The sequence below is a fragment of the Somniosus microcephalus genome, unplaced genomic scaffold (assembly GCF_052327205.1).
Source record: "Somniosus microcephalus isolate GS21.2 unplaced genomic scaffold, FLI_Smic_1.0 scaffold153, whole genome shotgun sequence".
In the NCBI taxonomy this organism is placed as follows: Eukaryota; Metazoa; Chordata; class Chondrichthyes; order Squaliformes; family Somniosidae; genus Somniosus; species Somniosus microcephalus.
The window spans coordinates 205,398-221,277 of NW_028225340.1; the positions used below are offsets into that span (position 1 = coordinate 205,398).

The 15,880-nt window shown below is 49.0% G+C and overlaps 1 protein-coding gene across 1 annotated transcript in view; it reads right to left on the reverse strand.

Annotated features, from left to right (window-relative positions):
• The window catches only part of LOC147082183 (RING finger protein 112-like), a 531,383-nt gene that overhangs the window by 117,555 nt on the left and 397,948 nt on the right, over window positions 1–15,880 (reverse strand). Inside the window, exon 12 of the mRNA XM_085980420.1 lies at window positions 3,407–3,481. Within this exon, the coding sequence (XP_085836546.1) occupies window positions 3,407–3,481 (75 nt within the window). The remainder of the gene's footprint in view (window positions 1–3,406; window positions 3,482–15,880) is intronic.

Genomic DNA, 15,880 nt, shown 5'->3' on the forward strand with positions numbered 1-15,880 from the left:
TCTACACTGTCCCATCAAACACTTCCAGGGCACATACAGCATGGGTTAGATACAGAGTAAAGCTCCCTCTACACTGTCCCATCAAGCACTCTCAGGACAGGAACAGCATGGGTTAGATACAGAGAAAAGCTCCCTCTACACTGTCCCATCAAACACTCCCAGGGCAGGTACAGCACGGGTTAGATACAGAGTAAAACTCCCTCGACACTGTCCCATCAAACACTCCCAGGGCAGTTCGGCACGGGTTATATACAGAGTAAAGCTTCCTCTACACTGTCCCATCAAACACTCCCGGGACAGGTACAGCACGGAATAGATACAGAGTAAAGCTCCCTCTAGACTGTCCCATCAAACACTCCCAGGGCACACACAGCACGGGTTAGATACAGAGTAAAGCTCCCTGTACACTGCCCCATCAAACACTCTCAGGACAGGTACAGCATGGGTTGGATACAGAATAAAGATCCCTGTACACTGTCCCATCAAACACTCCCAGGGCAGGTACAGCACGGGTTAGATACAGAGTAAAGCTCCCTCTACACTGTCCCATCAAACACTCCCAGGGCAGGTACATCTCGGGTTAGATACAGAGTAAAGCTCCCTCTACACAGTCCCATCAAACACTCCCAGGGCAGGTACGGCATGGGTTAGATACAGAGTAAAGCTCCCTCTACACTGTCCCATCAAACACTCCCAGGGCAGGTACAGCATGGGTTAGATACAGAGCAAAGCTCCCTCTACACTGTCCCATCAAACACTCCCAGGGCAGGTACATCTCGGGTTAGAGACAGAGTAAAGCTCCCTCTACAATGTCCCATCAAACACTCCCAGGGCAGGTACAGCACAGGTTAGATACAGAGTAAAGCTCCCTCTACACTGTCCCATCAAACACTCCCAGGGCAGGCACAGCACGGACTAGATACAGAGTAAAGCTCCCTGTACACTGTCACATCAAACACTCTCAGGACAGGTACAGCATGGATTAGATACAGAGTAAAGCTCCCTCTACATTGTCCCATCAAACACTCCCAGGGCACGTACAGCACGGGTTAGATACAGAGTAAAGCTCCCTCTACCCTGTCCCATCACATTCTCCCAGGGCAGGTTCAGCACGGGTCAGATCCAGAGTAAACCTCCCTCTACACTGTCCCATCAAACAATCTCAGGACAGGTACAGCATGGGTTAGATACAGAATAAAGCTCCCTCAACACTGTCCCATCAAACATTCCCAGGGCAGGTACAGCACGGGTTAGATACAGAGCAAAGCTCCCTCTACACTAGCCCATCAAACACTCCCAGGGCAGGTACAGCATTGGATATATACAGAGTAAAGCTCCATCTACACTGTCCCATCAAACGCTCCCAGGGCAGGTACAGCACGGGTTAGATACAGAGTAAAGCTCCCTGTACACTGTCCAATGAAACACTCCCAGGGCAGGTACAGCATGCGTTAGAAACAAAGTAAAGATCCCTCTACACTGTCCCATCAAACACTCCCAGGGCAGGTAAATCTCGTATTAGATACAGAGTAAAGCTCCCTCTACACTGTCCCATCAAACACTCCCAGGGCAGGTACGGCATGGGTTAGATACAGAGTAAAGCTCCCTCTACACTGTCCCATCAAACGCTCCCAGGGCAGGCACATCTCGGGTTAGAGACAGAGTAAAGCTCCCTCAACAATGTCCCATCAAACACTCCCAGGGCAGGTACAGCACAGGTTAGATACAGAGTAAAGCTCCCTCTACACTGTCCCATCGAGCACTCCCAGGGCAGGTACAGCACGGGGTTAGATACAGAGTAAAGCTCCCTCTACACTGTCCCATCAAACACTCCTAGGGCAGGTACAGCACGGGGTTAAATACAGAGTAAAACTCCCTCTACACTGTCCCATCAAACACTCCCAGGGCACGTACAGCACGGTGTTACATACAGAGTAAAGCTCCCTCTACACTGTCCCATCAAAAACTCCCAGGGCAGGTAGATCTCGGGTTAGAGACAGAGTCAAGCTCCCTCTACAATGTCCCATCAAACACTCCCAGTGCAGCTGCAGCACAGGTTAGATACAGAGCAAAGCTCCCTCTACACTGTCCCATCAAACACTCCCAGGGCAGGTACAGAACGTGTTAGATACAGAGTAAAGCTCCCTCTCCACTTTCTCTGTCAAACAGTCCCAGGGCAGGTACAGCACGGATTAGATACAGAGCAAAGCTCCCTCTGCACTGTCCCATCAAACACTCCCAGGGCACCTACAGCACGGGTTAGATACAGAGTAAAGCTCCCTGTACACTGTCCCATCAAACACTCCCAGGGCAGGTACGGCATGGGTTAGAAACAAAGTAAAGCTCCCTCTACACTGTCCCATCAAACACTCCCAAGGCAGGTACAGCATGCGTTAGAAACAAAGTAAAGCTCCCTCTACACTGTCCCATCAAACACTCCCAGGGCAGGTAAATCTCGTATTCGATACAGAGTAAAGCTCCCTCTACACTGTCCCATCAAACACTCCCAGGGCTGGTACGGCATGGGTTAGATGCAGAGTAAAGCTCCCTCTACACTGTCCCATCAAACGCTCCCAGGGCAGGTACATCTCGGGTTAGAGACAGAGTAAAGCTCCCTCTACAATGTCCCATCAAACACTCCCAGGGCAGGTACAGCACAGGTTAGATACAGAGTAAAGCTCCCTCTACACTGTCCCATCAAGCACTACCAGGGCAGCTACAGCACGGGGTTAGATACAGAGTAAAGCTCCATCTACACTGTCCCATCAAACACTCCCAGGGCAGGTACAGCACGGGGTTAAATACAGAGTAAAGCTCCCTCTACACTGTCCCATCAAACACTCCCAGAGCAGTTACAGCACGGGTTAGATACAGAGTAAATCTCCCTCTACACTGTCCCATCAAACACTCTCAGGACAGGTACAGCATGGGTTAGATACAGAGTAAAGCTCCCTCTACACTGTCCCATCAAACACTCCCAGGGCACGTACAGCACGGTGTTAGATACGGAGTAAAGCTCCCTCTACACTGTCCCATCAAACACTCTCAGGACAGGTACAGCATGGCTTGGATACAGAGTTAAGCTCCCTCTAGAGTGTCCCATCAAACACTCCAAGGGCAGGTACAGCACAGGTTAGATACAGAGTAAAGCTCTCTCTACACTGTCCCATCAAACACTCCCAGGGCAGGTGCAGCACGGGGTTAGATACAGAGCAAATCTCCCTCTACACTGCCCCATCAAACACTCCCAGGGCAGGTACAGCACGGGTTAGATACAGAGTAAAGCTCCCTCTACACTGTCCCATCAAACACTCCCAGGGCAGGTACAGCACGGGTTAGATACAAAGTAAAACTCCCTCTACAATGTCCCATCAAACACTCCCAGGTTAGTAAAAATATGTAGTACCTGCTTGTCGATATATTTTTGAAACTCCTTCAGCTTCTCCTCCTGCAGTCTTTTGTTCTTCAAAACGTTTGCCAACTGTAAAGAAAGGTAATTCATTAGCTAGATACGGAACAAATGTGGTGTCTCTCAATCCTCCCTCTCTCCAGGAGATATCTGTACACTGACTGGTGTCTCTCAATCCTCCCTCTCTCCAGGAGATATCTGTACACTGACTGGTGTCTCTCAGTTCCTCTCTCTCAGGGAGATATCTGTACACTGACTGGTGTCTCTCAGTTCCTCTCTCTCAGGGAGATATCTGTACACTGACTGGTGTCTCTCAGTCCCTCTCTCTCAGGGAGATATCTGTACACTGACTGGTGTCTCTCAGTTCCTCTCTCTCAGGGAGATATCTGTACACTGACTGGTGTCTCTCAGTCCCTCTCTCAGGGAGATATCTGTACACTGACTGGTGTCTCTCAGTCCCCCTCTCTCAGGGAGATATCTGTACATTGACAGGTGTCTCTCAGTCCCTCTCTCTCAGGGAGATATCTGTACATTGACAGGTGTCTCTCAGTCCCTCTCTCTCAGGGAGATATCTGTACACTGACTGGTGTCTCTCAGTCTCTCTCTCTCAGGGAGATATCTGTACACTGTCTGGTGTCTCTCAGTCCCTCTCTCTCAGGAAGATATCTATACACTGACTGGTGTCTCTCAGTCCCTCTCTCTCAGGGAGATATCTGTACACTGACTGGTGTCTCTCAGTCCCTCTCTCTCAGGGAGATATCTGTACACTGACTGGTGTCTCTCAGTCCCTCTCTCTCAGGGAGATATCTGTACATTGACAGGTGTCTCTCAGTCCCTCTCTCTCAGGGAGATATCTGTACATTGACAGGTGTCTCTCAGTCCCTCTCTCTCAGGGAGATATCTGTACATTGACAGGTGTCTCTCAGTCCCTCTCTCTCAGGGAGATATCTGTACATTGACAGGTGTCTCTCAGTCCCTCTCTCTAAGGGAGATATCTATACACTGACTGGTGTCTCTCAGTCCCTCTCTCTCAGGGAGATATCTGTACACTGACAGGTGTCTCTCAGTCCCTCTCTCTCAGTGAGATATCTGTACACTGACTGGTGTCTCTCAGTCTCTCTCTCTCAGGGAGATATCTGTACACTGAATGGTGTCTCTCAGTCCCCTCTCTCTCAGGGAGATATCTGTACACTGTCTGGTGTCTCTCAGTCCCTCTCTCTCAGGGAGATATCTGTACACTGACTGGTGTCTCTCAGTCCCTCTCTCTCAGGGAGATATCTATACATTGACAGGTGTCTCTCAGTCCCTCTCTCTCAGGGAGATATCTGTACACTGACTGGTGTCTCTCAGTCCCTCTCTCTCGGGGAGATATCTGTACACTGACTGGTGTCTCTCAGTCCCTCTCTCTCCAGGAGATATCTATACATTGACAGGTGTCTCTCAGTCCCTCTCTCTCAGGGAGATATCTGTACACTGACTGGTGTCTCTCAGTCCTCTCTCTCTCCAGGAGATATCTATACATTGACAGGTGTCTCTCAGTCCCTCTCTCTCAGGGAGATATCTGTACACTGACTGGTGTCTCTCAGTCCTCTCTCTCTCCAGGAGATATCTATACATTGACAGGTGTCTCTCAGTCCCTCTCTCTCAGGGAGATATCTGTACACTGACTGGTGTCTCTCAGTCCTCTCTCTCTCCAGGAGATATCTATACATTGACTGGTGTCTCTCAGTCCCACTCTCTCAGGGAGATATCTGTGCACTGACTGGTGTCTCTCAGTCCCCTCTCTCTCAGGGAGATATCTGTACAGTGACTGGTGTCTCTCAGTCCCTCTCTCTCAGGGAGATATCTGTACACTGACTGGTGTCTCTCAGTCCCTCTCTCTCAGGGAGATATCTGTACACTGACTGGTGTCTCTCAGTCCTCTCTCTCTCCAGGAGATATCTGTACACTGACTGGTGTCTCTCAGTCCCCTCTCTCAGGGAGATATCTGTACACTGACTGGTGTCTCTCAGTCCCTCTCTCTCAGGGAGATATCTGTACACTGACTGGTGTCTCTCAGTCCCTCTCTCTCCAGGAGATATCTATACATTGACTGGTGTCTCTCAGTCCCTCTCTCTCAGGTAGATATCTGTACACTGACTGGTGTCTCTCAGTCCCTCTCTCTCCAGGAGATATCTATACATTGACTGGTGTCTCTCAGTCCCTCTCTCTCAGGGAGATATCTGTACACTGACTGGTGTCTCTCAGTCCCCTCTCTCTCCAGGAGATATCTATACATTGACAGGTGTCTCTCAGTCCCTCTCTCACAGGGAGATATCTGTACACTGACTGGTGTCTCTCAGTCCTCTCTCTCTCCAGGAGATATCTGTACACTGACTGGTGTCTCTCAGTCCCTCTCTCTCCAGGAGATATCTGTACACTGACTGGTGTCTCTCAGTCCCTCTCTCTCAGGGAGATATCTGTACACTGACTGGTGTCTCTCAGTCCCTCTCCCTCAGTGAGATATCTGTACACTGACTGGTGTCTCTCAGTCCCCTCTCTCTCAGGGAGATATCTGTACACTGACTGGTGTCTCTCAGTCCCTCTCTCTCAGGGAGATATCTGTACACTGACTGGTGTCTCTCAGTCCCTCTCTCTCAGGGAGATATCTCGACACTGACTGGTGTCTCTCAGTCCCCTCTCTCTCAGGGAGATATCTGTACACTGACTGGTGTCTCTCAGTCCCTCACCCTCAGGGTGATATCTGTACACTGACTGGTGTCTCTCAGTCCCTCTCCCTCAGGGAGGTATCTCCACGCTGACTGGTGTCTCTCAGTCCCTCTCTCTCAGGGAGATATCTGTACACTGACTGGTGTCTCTCAGTCCGCTCTCTCAGGGAGATATCTGTACACTGACTGGTGTCTCTCAGTCCCTCTCTCTCAGTGAGATATCTGTACACTGACTGGTGTCTCTCAGTCCTCTCTCTCAGGGAGATACCTGTACACTGACTGGTGTCTCTCAGTCCCTCTCTCTCAGGGAGATATCTGAACACTGACTGGTGTCTCTCAGTCCCTCTCTCTCAGGGTGATATCTGTACACTGACTGGTGTCTCTCAGTCCCCTCTCTCTCATAGAGATATCTGTACACTGACTGGTGTCTCTCAGTCCCCTCTCTCTCAGGGAGATATCTGTACACTGACTGGTGTCTCTCAGTCCCTCTCCCTCAGGGGATATCTGTACACTGACTGGTGTCTCTCAGTCCCTCTCTCTCCAGGAGATATCTGTACACAGACTGGTGTCTCTCAGTCCTCTCCATCCGGGAGATATCTGTACACTGACTGGTGCCTCTCAGTCGCTCTCTCTCAGGGAGATATCTGTACACTGACTGGTGTCTCTCAGTCCCTCTCTCTCAGGGAGATATCTGAACACTGACTGGTGTCTCTCAGTCCCTCTCTCTCAGGGTGATATCTGTACACTGACTGGTGTCTCTCAGTCCCCTCTCTCTCATAGAGATATCTGTACACTGCCTGGTGTCTCTCAGTGCCCTCTCTCTCAGGGAGATATCTGTACACTGACTGGTGACTCTCAGTCCCTCTCTCTCAGGGAGATATCTGTACACAGACTGGTGTCTCTCAGTCCCTCTCTCTCAGGGGATATCTGTACACTGACTGGTGTCTCTCAGTCCTCTCCATCCGGGAGATATCTGTACACTGAATGGTGTCTCTCAGTCCCCTCTCTCTCAGGGAGATATCTGTACACTGTCTGGTGTCTCTCAGTCCCTCTCTCTCAGGGAGATATCTGTACACTGACTGGTGTCTCTCAGTCCCTCTCTCTCAGGGAGATATCTATACATTGACAGGTGTCTCTCAGTCCCTCTCTCTCAGGGAGATATCTGTACACTGACTGGTGTCTCTCAGTCCCTCTCTCTCGGGGAGATATCTGTACACTGACTGGTGTCTCTCAGTCCCTCTCTCTCCAGGAGATATCTATACATTGACAGGTGTCTCTCAGTCCCTCTCTCTCAGGGAGATATCTGTACACTGACTGGTGTCTCTCAGTCCTCTCTCTCTCCAGGAGATATCTATACATTGACAGGTGTCTCTCAGTCCCTCTCTCTCAGGGAGATATCTGTACACTGACTGGTGTCTCTCAGTCCTCTCTCTCTCCAGGAGATATCTATACATTGACTGGTGTCTCTCAGTCCCTCTCTCTCAGGGAGATATCTGTGCACTGACTGGTGTCTCTCAGTCCCCTCTCTCTCAGGGAGATATCTGTACACTGACTGGTGTCTCTCAGTCCCTCTCTCTCAGGGAGATATCTGTACACTGACTGGTGTCTCTCAGTCCTCTCTCTCTCCAGGAGATATCTGTACACTGACTGGTGTCTCTCAGTCCCTCTCTCTCAGGGAGATATCTGTACACTGACTGGTGTCTCTCAGTCCCTCTCTCTCCAGGAGATATCTATACATTGACTGGTGTCTCTCAGTCCCTCTCTCTCAGGGAGATATCTGTACACTGACTGGTGTCTCTCAGTCCCTCTCTCTCCAGGAGATATCTATACATTGACTGGTGTCTCTCAGTCCCTCTCTCTCAGGGAGATATCTGTACACTGACTGGTGTCTCTCAGTCCCCTCTCTCTCCAGGAGATATCTATACATTGACAGGTGTCTCTCAGTCCCTCTCTCACAGGGAGATATCTGTACACTGACTGGTGTCTCTCAGTCCTCTCTCTCTCCAGGAGATATCTGTACACTGACTGGTGTCTCTCAGTCCCTCTCTCTCCAGGAGATATCTGTACACTGACTGGTGTCTCTCAGTCCCTCTCTCTCAGGGAGATATCTGTACACTGACTGGTGTCTCTCAGTCCCTCTCCCTCAGTGAGATATCTGTACACTGACTGGTGTCTCTCAGTCCCCTCTCTCTCAGGGAGATATCTGTACACTGACTGGTGTCTCTCAGTCCCTCTCTCTCAGGGAGATATCTGTACACTGACTGGTGTCTCTCAGTCCCTCTCTCTCAGGGAGATATCTCGACACTGACTGGTGTCTCTCAGTCCCCTCTCTCTCAGGGAGATATCTGTACACTGACTGGTGTCTCTCAGTCCCTCACCCTCAGGGTGATATCTGTACACTGACTGGTGTCTCTCAGTCCCTCTCCCTCAGGGAGGTATCTCCACGCTGACTGGTGTCTCTCAGTCCCTCTCTCTCAGGGAGATATCTGTACACTGACTGGTGTCTCTCAGTCCGCTCTCTCAGGGAGATATCTGTACACTGACTGGTGTCTCTCAGTCCCTCTCTCTCAGTGAGATATCTGTACACTGACTGGTGTCTCTCAGTCCTCTCTCTCAGGGAGATACCTGTACACTGACTGGTGTCTCTCAGTCCCTCTCTCTCAGGGAGATATCTGAACACTGACTGGTGTCTCTCAGTCCCTCTCTCTCAGGGTGATATCTGTACACTGACTGGTGTCTCTCAGTCCCCTCTCTCTCATAGAGATATCTGTACACTGACTGGTGTCTCTCAGTCCCCTCTCTCTCAGGGAGATATCTGTACACTGACTGGTGTCTCTCAGTCCCTCTCCCTCAGGGGATATCTGTACACTGACTGGTGTCTCTCAGTCCCTCTCTCTCCAGGAGATATCTGTACACAGACTGGTGTCTCTCAGTCCTCTCCATCCGGGAGATATCTGTACACTGACTGGTGCCTCTCAGTCGCTCTCTCTCAGGGAGATATCTGTACACTGACTGGTGTCTCTCAGTCCCTCTCTCTCAGGGAGATATCTGAACACTGACTGGTGTCTCTCAGTCCCTCTCTCTCAGGGTGATATCTGTACACTGACTGGTGTCTCTCAGTCCCCTCTCTCTCATAGAGATATCTGTACACTGCCTGGTGTCTCTCAGTGCCCTCTCTCTCAGGGAGATATCTGTACACTGACTGGTGACTCTCAGTCCCTCTCTCTCAGGGAGATATCTGTACACAGACTGGTGTCTCTCAGTCCCTCTCTCTCAGGGGATATCTGTACACTGACTGGTGTCTCTCAGTCCTCTCCATCCGGGAGATATCTGTACACTGACTGGTGTCTCTCAGTCCCTCTCTCAGGGAGATATCTGTACACTGACTGGTGTCTCTCAGTCCCTCTCTCAGGGAGATATCTGTACACTGACTGGTATCTCTCAGCCCTAGCTCTCAGGGACATATCTGTACACTGACTGGTGTCTCTCAATCCCCCTCTCTCAGGGAGATATCTGTACACTGACTGGTGTCTCTCAGTCCCCTCTGTCTCAGGGAGATATCTGTACACTGACTGGTGTCTCTCAGTCCCTCTCCCTCAGCGAGATATCTGTACACTGACTGGCGTCTCTCAAACCCCTCTCTCTGTTAGATAGCTGTACATTAACTGGTGTGTCTCAGGCCCCTCTACCTCAGTGAGACAACTTTAAACTTACTGGTGTCTCTCAGTCAATTCAATTTAATTCAAATCGCTTTATTGGCATGACAAGGTACATCTTATGTTGCCAAAGCATCGAAAAACATTCATGGTTGTACACAAAAATACAGATCTATCCATACAGTGTATAAACAGATATCTCCCTGAGTGCATAAATATACATTCATATAATTTCTATATACGCTTTTTCTTATATTTAGTGGTTGTCCCTCTGTTTATGGCAAGCTGTAACATAGTGTGCCGCTAAGGTTACACAATTTCTCTTTTCCCCTAGCAGGTATGGGAGTTTTTGGTCGTCATTCAAATTTCTGAATTCACGGCATATTTTTGTGAATTTTGGTTAGAAATTCTCCCTTATGCCCTGATATTTTCTACAAGCTGTGTGGAAGTGCATCTCTGTCTCCACCACTCCCTGGCTGCGGTGAGAGCATATCCTGTCCTCTCGTGGTAGGCGGGTCTGCCTGTGTCTACCTTTTTCGATCGCCAGGCTATGTTCACTAAGTCTGTACATTGTCAAGGTTTTTCTCAGTTTGCTATCCTTTACCATGGTCAGGTAATCAGCCATGTTGTATTGTCTGTTTAGGGCCAAGTAGCAATTGAGTTTGCTTTGGGTTTTTGTTGTTTCTGCCCAATATGACAGATATTTTTCCTTTTGCTTAGCGACGATTGTGTTGGGTCGAATTCTTTGTGTTACGCTGTCACTGTCCTGGGGCTGGTAATTGTTAGTAGTGTTAGTAGTTACTTCACTGAGTCCCAGGACTAGTTGACTGAGGGTATTCTTCTTTATGGTCCTCTCTTGGCATTTCAGGGCTTCGTAATGATAGCATTGGGGGTTGCTCATTTCTAGGTGTTTCCAAAATTTGGTGGCTCTTTTTTGGATAGTGATTATTAATGGATATTGGCCTAGTTCTGCCCTGCATGCATTGTTTACGGTTTTGCTTTGAGTCCGGAGGATACTTTTACAGAATTCTGCTCAGTGTGAAATTATTACACTGACTGGCGTCTCTCATTCCCTCTCTCTCTGGGAGATTTTAGTACACTGACTGATGACTCTCAGACTCTCTCTCCCAGGGAGATATCTGTACACTGACTGGTGTCTCTCAGTCCCTCTCTCTCAGGGAGATATCTGTACACTGACTGGTGTCTCTCAGTCTCTCTCTCTCAGGGAGATATCTGCACAGTGACTGGTGTCTCTCAGTTCCTCACTCTCAGCAAGATATCTCTAAGCTGACTGGTGTATCTCAGTCGCTCCCTCCCAGGGAGATATCTGTAAACTGACTGATGTCTCACAGTCCCCTCTGTCTCAGGGAGATTTCTGTACACTGACTGGTGTCTCTCAGTCCCTCTCTCTCAGGGAGATATTGGTACACTGACTGGTTTCTCTCATTTCCTCTCTCCCTGGGAGATATTAGTGCACTGACTTGAATCTCTCAGTCCCTCTATCTGTGGGAGATATTAGTACACTGACTGGTGTCTCTCAGTCCCTCTCCCTCAGGGAGATATCTGTACACTGACTGGTGTCTCTCAGTCCCTCTCCCTCAGGAACATATCTGACACAGACTGATGTCTCTCAGTCCCCTCGCTCACTCAGTCAGATATCATTACACTGACTGGTGTCTCTCAGTCCCTCTCTCTCAGGGAGATATCTGGACACTGACTGGTGTCTCTCAGTACCTCTCTCTCAGGGAGATATTGGTACTCTGACTGGTTTCTGTCATTTCCTCTCTCTCTGGGAGATATTGGGCCAGAAATTCGTGACCAAATGCGTGAGTACGGTCGGGGTACTCACGCATCTGGCCGTTGGAAATGCCGGCGTTCAGCATGCACAGTGCATGCGGGGAACGCCGGCATTTTCAGTCCTCGGAACGAAGGGGTTCATAGGCACAGCACGTGCGACTGCACAGGCAGTGCTTGCGCAGTGAACTTCGTCGATTTCATTCATGGATTCAGTGAGGGTAAGTCCTTACAAGTTACACTTGAAAAAAGCATGTGTAAAGTTGTTCCAAGGCTGCGGAGGAAGATATATTTTATCGTGGAGCTTCTGAAAGGCAATATTTTTGTTTGGGAAGGGGAGGGAAGTTATTTTAAGAAATTTTAAGTAAGTTTTAAAGTTTAAATTTTTTTTTTAAACGTGTTTTCAGAACGGTAGGTAGAAGGAGCAATTGTGGCTGTGTGAATTGAATGTGAAAATGAGCGTTCTAAAATGAGTAATGTAACATTTCCAGCACTTTTAAGAAAGAAACTTTTCATCAGTAATAAGTAATTATGTATGTATGTCCGCATATATTCCTTTACGTATATGTATGTATGTTTTATATTCTTTTACTTATGTGTATGAATGTATGTTTTTAATTATGATTTTTCAATAAGTTACTTTCTCTGAAAGTCATAATTAAATAATACATTCATACACATAAGTAAAGGAATATATACATAACACGCAAAGGAATATACACAGACATACATACTTTCAGAAGCTCCACAATAAGAAATATCTTCCTCCGCAGCCTCTGGAGCAACGGTACCCATGCTTTTTTCATGTGTAAGTTGTAAGGACTTGACCTCACTGAAAGCATGAATGAAAGTGGTGAATTTTACTGCGCACGCGTTCTGCCTCTGAACCCCTTCGTTCAGAGGACAGGAAATGCCGGTTTTCCCCGCATGTGCTGTGCATGCTGAAAACCGGCATTTCCTCCGGCCAGACGCGTAAGTACCCCGACCGTACTCGCGCATTTGGAAGGGAATTACTGGGCCAACATTTTACATGTCAATTAAATGAAAAATTTAACAATTGCACGATGTGCCCCCTCGCATCTGCGACTGAGGGTCCAAGGAGGAGCATTGCGCAAGAGGTCATCGTCGTACGTATCCTCACACTGTTCCCTTTCGGGAACTGTATGAAGTGGTGGAAGGATTTATGGCCGTGATTAACGCTCATTCCGTGACCGTAACCATCTTTGAACCAGCCATTAGGGTGGTTAGTCCTATGGCGTGAGGGTTTTACAGGCTCCCACAACCCATCTGAGGGGGGGGGCACCCACACCCACGGACGCAAGTATCCCGCTGGATGTCCACCCAGAATTTATAGTTGGAGCTCTGACTCCACTTGCCGGGACTGTCTGGAGTGGGGTTCGAAACCCTACTCCTTCTGGCCCAGCGGCGGGGATGCTCACTGCTACGCAAAAGGCCCACTCCGCACAAAAGGTGACACCCATACGTTTCCTGCGCCTTTTCCCTCCCCGTGACTGGAGCCCTATGCTGCCACTTGAAAGCCCAAGCTGTCATCTGCCCTTTATGCGGCGCCTTTGACTTCTCATTACCAATGATGAGCAGGCGCTGCGCCTCCACCTCCTTGAGGAGATTGTTGAGGTCATCATCAGTTCAATTGTGAGTTCTTTTAATGCCGTGAATTGTGCTCATTCCAGCCATTTCACATTGCTAATCGGATTGGGCCTTTGGCATAGCGGTAGGATCCCCGCCGCTGGGCCAGATCAGGGTAGGGTTTCGAACCCTGCTCCATAACAGTCCCGGCAAGTGGAGTCGGAGCTCCGGCTCTAAATTCTGGGTTGACATCCAGTGGGATATTTGCGTCCGTGGGTGTGGGTGGCCCCCCCTCCTTGTATAGCTTGTGGGAGCCCGTAAAACCCTCCCGCCATAGGAGACTGGTCAAGAAGGTAAGAGCCCATGGGATCCAGGGGGCCTTGGCGTGTTGGATCCTAAACTGGCTGAGTGGCAGGAGGCAGAGGGTGATGGTCGAAGGTTGCTTTTGTGACTGGAAGCCTGTGTCCAGTGGGGTACCTCAGGGATCGGTGCTGGGTCCCTTGCTGTTTGTGATCTACATTAATGATTTGGATGAGAATGTAAAAGGTATGATCAGTAAGTTCGCGGATGACACGAAAATTGGTGGGGTGGTAAATTGCGAGGAGGAAAGCCTCAGGCTACAGGACAATATTAACGGGTTGGTCAGATGGGCGGAAAAGTGGCAAATGGAATTTAACCCGGAAAAGTGCGAGGTGATGCATTTTGGGCGGACAAATAAGGCAAGGGAATACACAATGAGTGGTAGGACCCTAGGAAGTACAGAGGGTCAGAGGGACCTTGGTGTACATGTACATAGATCCCTGAAGGCAGCGGAACAGGTAGATAAGGTGGTTAAAAAGGCTTATGGGATACTTGCCTTCATTAGCAGAGGCATAGAATATAAGAGCAGGGAGGTTATGATGGAGCTGTACAAAACGCTGGTGAGGCCACAGCTGGAGTACTGTGTACAGTTCTGGTCACCTCACTGTAGGAAGGATGTGATTGCTTTGGAGAGGGTGCAGAGAAGATTCACCAGGATGTTACCTGGGATAGAGCGCCTCAGCTATGAAGAGAGACTGGACAGGCTGGGGTTGTTTTCCTTGGAGCAAAGAAGGCTGAGGGGGGACCTGATTGAGGTGTACAAAATGATGAGGGGCATAGATAGGGTAGATAAAGAGGAACTTTTCCCCTTAGTAGGGGGGTCAATAACAAGGGGGCACAGATTCAGGGTAAGGGGCAGGAGATTTAGGGGGGATTTGAGGAGGAACTTTTTCACCCAGAGGGTGGTTGGAAGCTGGAACTCACTGCCTGAAAGGGTGGTAGAGGCAGGAACCCTCACAACATTCAAGAAGCATTTGGATGAGCACTTGAAATGCCATTGCATACAAGGCTATGGACCAAATGCTGGAAAATGGGATTAGACTGGACAGGGAGGGATGGGCGGCGCAGACACGATGGGCTGAAGGGCCTCTTTCTGTGCTGTAAAACTCTATGACTCTATGACTCTATGATAGGACTAACCGCCCTAATGGCTGGTTCAAAGATGGTTACGGTCACAGAATGAGCGTTAATCATGGCCATAAATCCTTCCACCACTTCATACAGTTCCCCAAAGGGAACAGTGTGAAGACACGTATGACGACGACATTGCTAAATAAATAAATGGAATTTAAAAAATTCTTTTAGGGCTTTTAAAAGTTTTAAATTGCTTTAATTCTGTTTAAAACTACTTCAGATTTTTCAAAATAATGTAAACGTTTTTAAAAGTTTATAAAAGTTACCAAAAGCTTCAAAAAACTTCCAAAAACCTATTTAAACTGCTGCTTTGCATGTAAAAATGCTTAGCAGCTTGGCAGAAACATTGGGGGCGTGTCCTGTTAAACTGAGACGTCAAGGGGCGTGTCTCAGTTGCACAGTGCACTACAGGCTTCGCGCTGGCTGCACTCCTGGGCGGCGTGACATCAGACGCTGCCCAGGAGTCAACATTTTAAAACAGCAATTCAAGGCGTCCCTGAAGCTGAACGGCCGGCGCGTCGGGTAAGTGCAGATCCGGGGCTTACACGCGCGGCAAACCCCCGACTCGAATTTCTGGGCCATTAGTGCACTGACTTGAATCTCTCAGTCCCTCTATCTGTGGGAGATATTAGTACACTGACTGGTGTCTCTCAGTCCCACTCCCTCAGGGAGCTATCTGTACACTGACTGGTGTCCCTCAGTCCCTCTCTCTCAGGGAAATATCTGTACACTGACTGGTGTCTCTCAGTCCCTCTCTCTCAGGGAGATATCTGTACACTGACTGGTGTCTCTCAGTCCCCTCTCTCTCAGGGAGATATCTGTACACTGACTGGTGTCTCTCAGTCCCTCTCTCTCACAGAGATATCTGTACTCTGACTGGTGTCTCTTAAACCCTCTGCCTCAGGGAGATATCTGTACACTGACTGGTGTCTCTCAGTCGCTCTCTCTCAGGGAGATATCTGTACACTGATTGCTATCTCTCAATCCCCTCTCTCTCGGGGACATATCTATACACTGACTGGTGTCTCTCAGTCCCTCTCTCTCTGAAGGTGATATCTGTACACTGACTGGTGTCTCTTAGTCCCTCGCACTCACAGAGATATCTGTATTCTGACTGGTGTCTCTCAGTCCCTCTCTCTCAGGGAGACATCTGTATACTGACTGGTGTCTCTCAGTCCCTCACTCTCAGGGAGATATCTGTACACTGACTGGTGTCTCTCAGTCCCTCTCCC